Below are 13,549 nucleotides of genomic sequence, written 5' to 3' on the forward strand. Positions count from 1 at the left end.
TATGACTCCCCTACTTATGGCTCCGTGGGTGTTCCTTTTTGGCCTCACCATATCCTGCGTTCTCTTCTGGGGAGCGGGATCAGAGACCTGCCTGATGCCCCGCACAACACACCCTGCATGACAGCAATATATAGATGATGTATTATAGAATTGTATACCTGAAGCCTATATTTTACTAATCAATGTCACCCCAATAAATTTAATAAAAAAATAATAAAGTAAAAAAACCCTCAGAAATAAAACAAAAGCACTCTCAAAAATTGCAATGGTATCATTAAAGGCAATCATTTGCTTCCTGATTTTGTATAAATCATAACCTAAATATCCAAACATGTGATTGGTTAAATATAGTATATCATGGCTTATAATATTTTACATGTATAGATATGGGGGGCTGTTAAGCAGGAATAAAAGCAAGATAACTAAACTACATATGGTGGGATTTGGGAAAACTATTATGTAATTTTACTGCCTAGAAACCCAGAACTTCCCAAATCTTGTCTTCCTCCTACCACATCTCTTTTCTGTAAGGTCTTGAAGGAAAATAATGTGTGGACAGGGAAATGGCAACTGTGAAATAAAATGCCACATTATTATTTATTTTGTGCCTTTGTGTCCACTGCAAAAGCTCTCTGGTAAACTGAGTTTAAGGGTCCTCCTCCTCACACTAATTTCAAATCAAAATCTTAGGATCCAATTACCTGGTAACCAGCTGCACAATGCTGAAGTGGTGACAGGATGTTACCTATAAGAGAAAGATTAGCCACACTTGGGAGTATGACCGCCTCCCTAGTCCAGGTGAAGCTTGGGCCTGGGTCATTGACCCATCTTGCTCGTAGAAGTGAAAGCGACAGTTTATACAGAAGTCCTTTCTGGGGGAATCACTCCTGCCTTCCACCTCCCCTTTTTCCTCTCCCCCTCCCATCTTTTCCACTCTTCACCCTGCTCCATTTCCCTTCCTGCCCTCTCCCTTCCTTCCCTGCTCTTTTTCCCTCCTCCTCCCTCCCTTGCTTTTTCTTAAGCCCTCCTCCCATTTCCTTTTCCTTCCCCCCTTCTCACCTCCCTCTTCCCTCTCCCTTTTTCCACTTTCCTCCATGTTCCCTCCCCCTCCTATCTGCCTCTCTCTCCCTTTTCTGGTCTCCCACCCTGTCCCTTCTCTCTAATCACTTGAATGTGTATCCTCCAAAGAAGAGCTAAGATTTGGGAAATATAGCAGAATGTTATGAGTTATACTTTAAAAAAAATTCCCTTTCCCTATTTTCTACTTTTTCTACAATAAGCACTACTTTTTATAATTAGGAAAAAATGCTAGATTTTTATAGCATGATACACTTTATTTGACATTTATTTATTTTAGGTTGCAACTGAAGTACATGAAAAAATATCAAATGATGTAGTGATCATTTTCAGTGAAAGGCAAAGTAGAACACAGTACAAAAAATGTAGTTAGTAATTTAGTTTACAATTACACTCTATATGAGGAAACTTTTTAAAATACTATGTCATATTAACACTTCAGTGGTAGACAATAACTTCAGTATGATTACATTTATAGACCCCACACCATCACATAAACAAGCTCAGTCATATCATATATAGTACTGATAGACAGTCTTAAAAGTACGTTCATCTTTTTTCAAGCAAATTTCACAATGCACTGTTCTAGTTGATATAAGTACTGTATTTCTATAGCAAAGTAATGAAGGCACAGCTAGTGCAAGCAGATTTAAAGCCCTAGTCTTCTGGGCTAGAAAAAAACAAACACTTGTATTGTTACTTTAGTAACATGTTTTGTTCAAGCAAATATTTGTTTGGGATAACAATTCTAACAGTTTTCACAGTTACATTCTGATAGGAACATGACAAAAGGACTTCACAAAAATCAAAACTCTGTAGCACCAAACTATCATGCTTTAGATAATGGACAGCAGTTTATAGGTTTTAAAGAATATAACTCTACAACAGGCTATATAGAATGAACCGATACTTTGACACTTTAAGAAATATTTTAGACCACCAAGAAAATATAAAAAAACAAGGCTGTAAGGAATACTAGTGTTGAGGTTATAGGACAGGTTTTTTTTTTTCAAGGCTATATAAACCTGCTTCGTTTCTGTTTGAAGTTTTGAGATCTTGAAAATTATTTTCAGGTAGATGGTTTTTTTATTTTCGATATTTCCTGTTTCCATAATCTTTACCATCATCATAGGTACCTTTGACTTCTCCTGTATAGTAATAGACTGATTTCAGGATGACATTATCATGTAAAATTTGACCAATTTCAAAGTCCTCATCAAGGATAGCATCTTCTCGTGGTTCCAGCTTTCCAATCTTAGGAATCTCAGGAGGGTTAAAGAAATTGAAGAATGATGCATTAGGAACCACTCTGGGCCGGATTTCAATTTCTCCAGTAGCAGTTGTGCAACTCTGAGTGGTTGTCAGCGTAACGTCCTTTCCTCGTCTCCAATTTATCTTACAGCCTTTGCAATCTTGAATTTCCCATCCCCAAGCAAAGAAGGGATCATCATGATCTGGTTTTGACTTTATTATATATGTCTTGGTCAGTACCTCATTTTTGAAGTATGGGTTGGGCAGAAAATAAAATTCAAATGTGTAACTTATAGGCTGGCCAGGTTTTGAGAACTTCAGGCTAATATCTGACAGGAACTTCAGAATGGGCTCATCATATTTTTGAATCATGGGCCCCAGCTTGTCAACATTCTTTAAAACAGTTAGCCAATAGTCAGGGATGCCTTTAGGATCTTCTCTTTTAGGCCTTCCCTTACGAGCTCTTTTCAGATTCACTCTTTCTTTAGGCCTGACCTCAGGAACTCTTTTAGGAGCCTCTTTTACTGCAGCACTTGCCTTAGCCTCTGTTGCTTTAGGCTGTTCTTTATCTTCTGCCTTTGCCTGGGGAACTTCTTTAGGCTCTTCTTTTACTTCAGGCTTTGCCTCCAGAAAATCTTTAGACTCTGTTCTTTCTTCAGCCTTTGCCTCCAGAATTTCTGTAGGAACCTCATTTCCTTCAGCCTTTACCTCAGGTTTTTCTTTAGGGTCGTCGTCTTCTTCCTCACCCTCTAAAGCAGGCATTTCACTAGAGCTGTCTTCCTGTACCTCCTCATCACTGCTGAACACCTCATCCTCTGAATTCCATTCACACTCTTCTTCTGTAGGTTCATATTCTGCATTGATGATTTGAAACCGCCGATCATACAGAGGCTTATTGAGTTCGGCATATTTTCTTTCGAGATCGTGAATTGCCTTTAAGAATAGGGCGTCTACCTTGTCACATTCATCTTGAATATTTCTGAGCGCCTGCACACGATTTCGAACTGCCTGAGGCAGTCGATCTACGAAATTTTTACCCGACGGAGCACGCCGCACCCTTCTGGAAGGCCCAGGTACCCTCTTCTTTCTATATACGTGGCTACGGCTGCGGCTACTGCTGCTGCCACTGCTGCTGCTGTGGCTGCCGCTGCTGCTGTTGCTGCTGCTACTAGTGCTGCTGCTAGACCTACTGCTATCAGATTCTTCCCCAGAATCACTAGACGAGCTAGCCATCATCTCTTCAGCAACCCCATGGGCGGCAGGTTCCGAGACCATGTTAAGATCCGCTTCTGCCATAGAGCAAGCCTGCAAACCTCTTAAGGTGGCGACTACCGCTGAGACCGCGCGCCCAGAGATGGGCAGAAAATGACTCACGGATGCTTGGATGGCTCAGGCTCGGGATGAGGAGGTGGCAGCGGCGAAGGCAGCAGTAGCGCAGGGAGGGGCGGGGCTGCGGCGATCGCGCGGAGGTGGCGGTGGAGGCCTGACCCGAGCGGCGGCGGCAAAGCTTCTCCTGGCTACAGCTATGGCGGACAGAGGCGTGCCGCCGCGGAGTGGTGCAGTGTGAGACCCCGAGATCTCTCCGCCGTTTACATCGCAAGCCCCCTCCCCTTCCAGCCCTACCTCCCCTTAATTTAGTTCCCAGTGTGCCTTTAGCTCGCACCTCATTTGTTGGGCAAGCTTGATTGACGATCGCTAAGCCCAACGAATGCCCAAACGCTATGCGCCCCCTAGGCTCCGCCCGCCTTCCCAGATGCTTCTTGGTAGCTGGGGTACACACCCCTGGAAGACGTTTTATCCCTACAAAATTCTATCTTTATAGTTTTATAATTAAAAAAAAAAGCTTAGATATGAGGTAAAAATACTAGCCATAGTTTCTGACAAGGGAAGAGGAGTATCCTTCTCCCGTCCGCTCATCCTGAATTCCCGTTTGATTTGTCAGGGGCCTCTTCACAAAAATCTGTTTTTAAAAACTTGGATGACAATACTTCAAATGGCATCCTTGGGTAGTGTGATTAGGCTTTCTTTTAAATCTCTGTCTAAATATTCTATGAGCATGTATTTTTACACTGTAAGGGGGAGTCGTTTATTGGCAAAGGGGGGAGGGGCTAGAAAGCAGGCATATTGCATTCCACGTAGCAGTTTTAATAAGTGCTGTCTGTGATGTTTGGCAAGCCTGCTTTAATCCATCTACAAGGTTTGCGAACCCCTGTTGCCGTGAGTCAAATTACACCATTTTTACTATATTTCTGTTTTTAAGCTGGCATATAATATACCCCAGCCTTGCTGCTGACTTGCCACGTAGCCCTTCTCAATGCTTACAACAACCTTGTAGATAAAAGGGCATTCAAATTTTAGGTAGTATTATTTAAAAGCAGAGGGTTTGCTCTATACTTTTGTGCAGCAGTTTTCAATTCTAGGAACAGCAGGATGGGAGGGGGGATTTGTGCTAGGGAAAGTGCATCATCTGTCAGAGTATACTTTACAATGTCATCTGCCACCCATTTGCTGCAAACAGTGTGAAATTCTAACCGTACTAAGTATGATTTAGAAGTCCATTAATATGCAAAATGAAGTTTAAAAACAGGTATCTGTTATTTTTATTTACAGGATTCTTTCCTGCTACAGAGCAACTCCCTTGGTACAACCAAAAAGACCAGTGTTTACTTTTCATTGAAAGGTAAGGAACATATTTAGCCCATTTTTATGAATGACAAGAATTACCTATCTGTATATGAATAAATTCACAGGATGTAGTCTTTTAAAGACTTAATTGGAAGATACCTTGTTATTTCTATGAAACCAGAAAAATCCACAGAAGTGATTTGACATACTAAGTACATTCACTATCTAAACGTGCTCATAGAATACTAGTAATAAATCAAAATATAAAATATGATGAATTATTCATTTCAAATAAGTGAAAATATGAAAGTTAGATGAACCTTTATGTTACTTTTTCATTATAGGATTTGTGCTTTGTCATATTTTTGAAAGTTAGGAAGCACCTTTATTTTCTATTTTGTAAATGAATTTACTTTTATTTCTGATTGTCAAAGGATATAAGCATTGTAAAGAAAAAATACAACTTAGAAAGTTCCAATGATAGTAAAAATACACAATCTTAACAACCGGATAATAACTGTTGTTAGCGTTTTCATGCATTTCCTTCCAGAAATTTATTTATACATACACACGCCTGCCTATCTATATATACTGTTTTATCTATGTGACATGATATTATGTTTTGTAACCTGCTCTTTTATCAATTTATTGTGGCTATATTTTCAAGGTAAATGATCAACGTCTTATTTTAAAATACATGCATATTCAATAGAAATATTTGCCTTAATTCATCTAACCAGATTCCTGTTGCAAGGCAGCTATTTCCCAACTATCTCTCCACTAACATTTTTTTCCAGTTATAAAAAATTAGTTCTGTATACCTACTATATATACTCGTGAAAATTAGTCATAGGATGAATGCCTAGAAGTGGGAGTGCTGAAATAGTACGGTCATTTTGTTCTTTGATACTTATTGACAACTTCTGTCCTGAAAAGTTATCTCAATTTACAGCCCCACCAACAATGCATAAGAGCTAATTATTTAGTCATTCAGCTAATATATTTTTATGCCTGTCTCCTGCCAGGCACGTGTAGTAAAGGATGGCAATATAATGGTGAATAAAATTTACTGGGTGTGTATCCTTTCATTTCATACTTTTAATGAAAACATATAATTTGGAAACAATAATTTAAATCAGTGGGGTTATGCCATAAATATTGTTCTGTAACCTGTTATTTTTATTTAAAATTATGGATATCTTTTTAATGAATGGTCTTATAATTTTATAGTACTTTAATGGCTTAAAATACACATTAAATTTTGTACCATCAGGAATTAGTATTTTGGAGTAAGCAGTGAATTAGGGATCCAGATTTTTAAAATACATATGTATTTTTTTAATTGGCTAATTTTCTTGGTACTGTTTATTTGATAATCTTTCTGTCTTATACTTATTTGAAATGCCACCTTTATCGTAATAACTAAATCACTTAATTTTGTTTCTGAATTCTCTTTTCTGATTCATTGGCAATAATTTTTCAGCAAGCAACTAATGAGGCAGTTTTTTTAATAGCTTTATATTTTGTGGAAATGATATACATTGAAAAGAAGACAGATACTACATGGAAATCCAAATAAATTCAAAGTAATTCAAAATACACTCAGAGGTGATCACTATTCACATTTTTAATGAATATCTCCAAATTAATTTGTCTTTTCATGTTTATTGTACACTTGAGAATTGCCTATTCATATATTTTGCTTGTTTTTCCACTGAATTAAGAAAGAAATTAATTGGTGGTAAAATCTTAAAGGTAAAATATAATTTTGGCCTTGATTGGAGGCTACTGTGACTTATGATATTGGACAAATATGACTCAATTACAGCTGTTGTTCTAAAATGATCTACTTAAAGGGTTGTTAAGATGCTTTTCAAAGATTAGTAATTAATCATTTAAACTGATACAGAAAAGTCTGGAGTGGAACAGGGAGAATAAAAAGAGAACACAGCTTGTAAAAAACTCATACAAAGATAATACGTTAGTAAACTATTCATATTTTCAATTTGGAAGTATTTTTTCCCAATCCATAAACTATAGGTGACTTCTTGTAACCACAATGGTCTACGTTTAATGTGTATGCGTTACCTAAGAACCTAGTAACACACTTATTTTTATAGCTTTTTTCCAGTCTGTTAGTTAACTTAATTTTACAATGACAGGTCCCTAAAAGAAAATAGTCTTTTCTTCATATAATTAATTTAATTTATGCATAATACCATATATTTTCTACCATGAATATTTTTATAAGTATTAATTCCAGCATAGAATATGTTTGTTTTTCTTCATAAGGCTATCTATAAATTACTTGCATAACTCTATGTTCTTTGTTCCATTATTTCATGGTATTTTGGGGGGGATTACATGTTCATACTTCTACATGAGATGACGCTTAACACAGAATCTGTTGGTATATTCAGGCTGAACATGGTTTGTTAATATATATTTGTACTTTCCCTATTATGAGCATATACATAATACCACCCACCACCCCTGCCACACAAACACACATACATAATACACAGTGACAAGTGCTGCAGCATTATCTTTTGTTGTAGATATTTAAGAAGCCAAGCATTGCAAGTTCATTTATATTTGGACTTATTTTTATGCTATTCTTTTTTGTTTGTTTATCTAGACAGGTTTTTATCTGAATATACAAGTTAATTCTTTTTTAAAACAGTTTTATTGAAGTATAGTAGATACAACTGTACATAAAGTGTACAGTCTGATGAGTTTTGATAAATTCGTACACCTGTGAAGTCATCACCACAGTCAAGATAATAGAAATTTTCATCACCCCTGAAAGTTTCTTTGTAATCTCTCCCCTGCCCTAGGCAGCAACTGATCTGACCTCTGTTTCTATTTGATTAGTTTGCATTTTCTAGAATGTTATATAAATGGAATCATGCAATATATTCCTCTTTTGCTTGTCTTTCAATTAGCATAGTTATTTTGAGCTGCATCCGTGTTGTGTGTATGAAGAGTCATTTTCCTATTTTGTTACTAAGGAGTTATCCATTACTTAGACATACCACAATTCGTTGATGAGCATGGTGTTTTGAGTTTCGGGCTACTACAAATAAAGGTGCTATGTTCATTTGTGTGTAAGTCTTTGTATGGACATATATTTTCATTTCTTTTTAGAAAAATACCTAGAGTGGAATGACTGGATGACATAGTATGTGTATATTTAACTTTTCAAGAATTACCTGTTTTCCAAAGTGTTTGTACAATTTTGCGTTCCCACCAGGAGTCCCAACACTTGGTATGGTCAGTTGTTTTTTTTTTTCAATGTAGCCATTCTAATAGGTATGTAGTAGTATCTCATTTACTTTACATTTCCCTAATGAGTAATGATAGTGAACATCTTTTTGTGTGCTGATTTGCCATCCACATATCTTGTTTGGTGAAAAATCTCTTCATATTTTGTTCATTTTTATATTGGGTTGTTGTCTTACTATTGAATTTTGAGAATTTTTTATGTACTCTGAACACAAGTCCTTTATCAGTTATGCACTCTGCAAATATTTTCTCCCAGTCCATGGATTTTCTTTTTATCTTCTTACCAGTGTCCTTCACAGTTTTTCAAAAAGCAAAGTTTGCAACTGTATTAACTCCAGTTTATCTTTTTTATTTTCTTTTATGGATCATTCTGTTGGTATCAGCTCTAAGAAATCTTTGCCTAGCCCAACGGCACAAAGATATTCTTCTGTTTTTTTAGAGGTTTTATACTTTTAGGTATTACATTTAAATCTGATCTGTTTTTGTATATGGTACCAGGTATGTATTGAAATGATTTTTTTACATGTGGATATCTAATTGTTCCAGCATCAGTATTAAAAAACAAACAAACAACAACAACAAAAAACTATCATTTCTCTACTGAATTACCTTTGTACCTTCATCAAAAATTAATTGTCCATATATGTGTGGATGTATGTTGAACTCTCTGTTTTGTTCCCCTGTGTACTGATTTTAATCACCTAATTGGTAAATATTTGTTAGATATGTTTGGGAGGGGATAAGAACCAAATTGTGGGATAACAGAATTTTATTACAATGGAGACAGTTATTGCAGCTGGATCCTCGGCCTTTCATTTCTGCTTTCAAATATCTGAAATGGGCAAATGACAGCAGAAATAAACTAGAAAACAAATCAAAACAAGAAACACAAATGCTCTTCTATTTTCTGGAGTTACCAGTGTGTGGCTGTCTATAGCTCAGCCACAGGAATGGTAGCTAGCATTATTCAGGAAAACAAAGAATGCCTTTGTTTTTCTGCCCTCTAATACGATAGACCTGTTTGCTAAAATGTAAATAGAAAGTATTTTAAGCTGTTAATAAATTATATTTATAAAAGGAATAGTAATAAAAAATGGTTATTTCACACTGTGGTTTTCAAAGCAAAATCATCTCATTCCACACTCATTCCTAAAATAAGAATATACACAAACTAATAGAATATGGTATATAACTATAGTATTTTATTTTTAAATGAAACATTTGTGAATTACATTTCTGGCACTATAGTCTTCGCTGCATGGTGTTTAAAAGGGCAGTTGCAATTAATGCAATGGCAGTGATGGAAAATCAGTTACTGATTAGAATACTTGTTTTAACGCTAATTTTCAAATTAAAAATAGCATGCATTTTTAAAAAAAATATAAATCCACATCACAGAGCAACACGTTTATAGAGGTCCTCAAGAACCTTTTGCCCATAGTACTCATTTGAAGAATTCCCACACTAAAATTCAAAGAACTGAGACCTTTTTTATTGCTAATTTGGAAGCATTTTGTTTAATTGTACTAAGAAGGGAGGAAAAAATCAAAGGATTTGAATGGTGAACAATGCCCATGCATGTATGTATGACTACAGTAACTACTTCTAAATTTTGCATTATATTTGGATAACATAGAACAAGCCCAAATTGACACTTTATGTAATTTTCATCCAGAATACCCAAATAAATTAATTTGATTAAATGTGTCCTGAGGAAAAATGATTCTTACAGTACTGCAAATATTCCTGCTGGTGGGAATAAATACATATTCCACAGCTCTTCAGAGGTCATGCTCATTTTTGTATCAAATGACATACACACAATTCACAAAACCCTTACTTAGAGTTTAAAAGAGGAGAATTCCAATAATAATCAAATCTCAGCATTTGATTTCCTTCACGAGACCAATGACCGAAATGATTTTAAGACAAGTTCTGGAGTCAATTCCTGGGTTTGAATCCTGGTTTTCCTCTTACTAGTTTTATTAGATATTGGACAAGTTACCTCACTATTATTACCTCTGTTCTTTCTCTCTGAAATGTGGCTAGTAATAGCACAAAGAACTCAAAATCAATATTGTTTGCTACTTTTCATAGTATTATTTTGTATCAAGTTGATGTATAAAGAAACCTTTCTTGTTATATAGTCTCAAGCCATTCATAGCATTTCTTTGTAACTATGCTGTGATTTGTATTTTGGAAGCAGCATAGGAATCTGCAAATCGTAATTTTCCAATTCTAGTAGCATAAGAGTAGAAATGTTATGGATGTTGGCAACTCCTTGATATTAATAATAATATTAGGTCCTGGTAGTTCTAAGGTCAAATAACCACTCATCCTGCTTGGCATTATCTGCCTACAGAATGTCTTCTGTTATTTTAAAGTTGGGGGCGGGGGAATCAACACAGTTTTAAATAAAATTCCAAACCAAGTGTTATTTTAATATTTTATACAACACAGAGCTCCCTTTCTTTCTTGGGATCTTTCAAACTTCCTGATAGTTCTAAATTATACAATCTTTAGTATCTAAACCTTACATTCATTGTATCTCATGATTACTTTTGATACCATCTATTTTTTATTTGATTATGAAGGTTGAGTACAAAATTTGCATACAATGAACTACTTATATCTTATATAATAAAATAACTCCCAATGTGCTAAGTAATGACTTCTGATATTAATTAACATTTTTTAACATTTTATGTGTTAGTTAAGTTTACACTGCTATGCATTGTGACTTAATTTAACTTTATTTTTTATGTTTTTAAAATTTTCAATTACAGTTGACATCCAACATTAACTTATTTAGTTTCAGGTGTACAGAACAGCCGTCACACATCCAAATAATTTATGAAGTGAACCCCCCCCAGGTCAGTCCAGTACCCACCTGGCACTATACATAGGTACTGAAATATTATTGATTATATTCTCTATGCTGTACTTTACATCCCTGTGACTATTTTGTAACTACCAACTTCTTAATCCCTTCACCTTTTTCACCCAGCCTCCCAACCTCACTCCTATCTGGCAACCATCAGTTTGTTCTCTGTATCTATTTCTCTGTTTCTGTTTTGTTTGTTCATTGATTTTGTTCTTTATATTTCACATATAAGCGAAATGTATATGTCTTTGTCTATCTGACTTTTTCACTTAGCATAATACTCTCTAGTCCATCCATGTTGTAGCAGATGGTGACATTTCATTCTTTTTATGCAAGTAATAGTCCATTGTATATATGAAAAAAAATGTATACAAGTGCACACTTTGGTCACCGTTGCCCAAGCAGTAGTTCATCATAATCAGAAGTGTCTGGACGCTGATGGTAACCACCTTGAACACCTCTTGTAATTGCAGAAGTCAAAGGTGACTTGTATTCATCTTTTGTTTTCAGTATAATTGGGTATTACAATTTTAATAGTTTTCCTTTCTTAAAATGTGTATATATATATTTTTTGTCACCCTCTGTATGTACTTCATCTTCTTTATGCAGTTGTCTATTGATGGACATGGGTTGCTTCCTTATCTTGGCTATTGTAAATAACACTGCAGTGAACATAGGAATGCATATATCTTTTCAAATTAGTGTTGTGGATTTCTTCTGATAAATACCCAGAAGTTGAACTGCTGGGTCATAAGGTAGTTCTATTTTTAGTTTTTTGAAGTCCCTCCATAATATGTTCAATAGTGGCTGTACCAATTTGCAATCCCCCCAATAGTGCACGAGAGTTCTCTTTTATCTTTATCCCCACCAACACTTGTTGTTTGTTGATTTATGGATGATAGCCATTCTGACTGGAGTGAGGTGATATCTCATTGTGGTTTTAACTTGCATTTCTCTGATGGTTAGTGATGTTGAGCATCTTTTAATATGTCTATTGGCCATCTGTATGTTCTCTTTGGAGAAATGTCTATGCAGGTCCTCTGTCCCTTTTTAACTTGGATTGTTTATTTTTTTAGTGTTGAGTTATATGAGTTCTTTATACATTGTGAATATTAACCCCTTATCAAATGTATCATTGGTGAATATCTTCTCCCATTGAGTAGGTTGTCTTTTTCTTTTGTTGATGGTTTTCTTTGCTGAGCAAAAACTTTTTAGTTTAATGTAATCCCATTTGTTTGTTTTTTCTTTTGTTTCCCTTGCCCAAGGAGATATATCAGAAAAAATTATTACTAAAAACAATGTCAGAGAGTAGTTTACTGCCCATATTTTCTTCTACGAGTTTTATGGTTTTGGGTCTTATGTTTAAATCTTTAATACATTTTTAAATTGTTCTTGTATATAGTACAAAATGATGGTCTAGTTTCATTTTTTTGCATGTATCTGTCCAGTTTTCCCAACGCTGTTTATTGAATAGACTTTCTTTACTTCATTGTATGTTCTTGCCTCCTTTGTCATAGATAACATGACCTTATAGGCGTGTTTTGTTTTGTTTTCCCGGACAGTCTGATCTCTTCCATTGATCTATGTGTCTGTTTTTGTGCTAGTGCCATGCTGTTTTGATTACTGTGTCTTTTAGTATAATTTCATATCAGGTAGCCTAATACCGCCAGTTTTGTTCTTTTGTTTCTGAAGATTGTTGTGGCTATTGAGGATCTTTTGTGATTCCATATGCATTTTAAGATTATTTATTCTAGTTCTGTGAAAAATGCCATTGGTATTTTGCTAGGTATTGCATCAAATCAGTTGTTTTCGGTAATATGGACACTGTAACAATTTAATTCTTTCTATTCATGAGCACAGTATATGCTTCCATGTATTTGTGTCTTCAATTTCTTTCTTCAATGTCTCATAATTTCCAAGTATAGGTCTTTTACCTCCTTGGTTAAATTTACTCCTAGGTTTTTTTGGGGGGGGTTGTTGTTGTTTTGTTGTTGTTGCAATTGTAAATGAGGTTGTTTCCTTAATTTTTCTTTCTGATAGTTCATTATTAGAATATAAAAATGCAACAGATTTCTAAATATTAATTTTGTATCCTGATACTTTACTGAATTCATTTAACAATTCTAATAGTTTTTTTGGTGAAATCTTCCGGGTGCTCTCTGTATAGTATCACGTAATCTGCAAATAATGACAGTTTTACTTCTTCCTTTCCAATTTGTATCCCTTTTATTTATTTTTCTTGTCTGATTGCTGTGCCTAGGACTTTCAATACTATGTCGAATAAAAGCAGTGTGACTTAAATTTAATACCCACCTAATGTCTTAGATTTTTCTTTTCTATGGTTAGAGTAATAGCCTCAAGCCTCACTACTTAACAACTCTGTGAAAATATCAGCCTTGTTGCAGGTGAAAGGGATTTTAGAGATCA

At 35.3% G+C, this 13,549-nt stretch overlaps 2 protein-coding genes across 4 annotated transcripts in view; one reads left to right on the forward strand and one right to left on the reverse strand.

The window, feature by feature from the left end:
- Positions 1 to 1,313: 1,313 nt before the first annotated feature.
- On the reverse strand, positions 1,314 to 3,951 carry NAP1L3 (nucleosome assembly protein 1 like 3). Its single transcript, XM_019717921.3, has one exon. The coding sequence runs from the start codon at positions 3,622 to 3,624 to the stop codon at positions 2,164 to 2,166; it is 1,461 nt and encodes a 486-aa protein (XP_019573480.3). The 5' UTR covers positions 3,625 to 3,951; the 3' UTR covers positions 1,314 to 2,163.
- Positions 3,952 to 4,095: 144 nt separating this feature from the next.
- Positions 4,096 to 13,549, forward strand: part of FAM133A (family with sequence similarity 133 member A) — a 51,605-nt gene continuing 42,151 nt past the window's right edge. The window contains exons 1-2 of one of the 3 annotated variants that reach the window (XM_019717917.3): positions 4,096 to 4,183; positions 4,939 to 5,008. The gene's annotated coding sequence lies outside the window, so the exon portion shown is untranslated. The other 2 variants (XM_019717916.3, XM_019717918.3) reach the window with 2 other exon arrangements.

This window comes from Rhinolophus sinicus, chromosome 18 (genome assembly GCF_057876585.1).
Source record: "Rhinolophus sinicus isolate RSI-liver-muscle chromosome 18, RSI-T2T, whole genome shotgun sequence".
In the NCBI taxonomy this organism is placed as follows: Eukaryota; Metazoa; Chordata; class Mammalia; order Chiroptera; family Rhinolophidae; genus Rhinolophus; species Rhinolophus sinicus.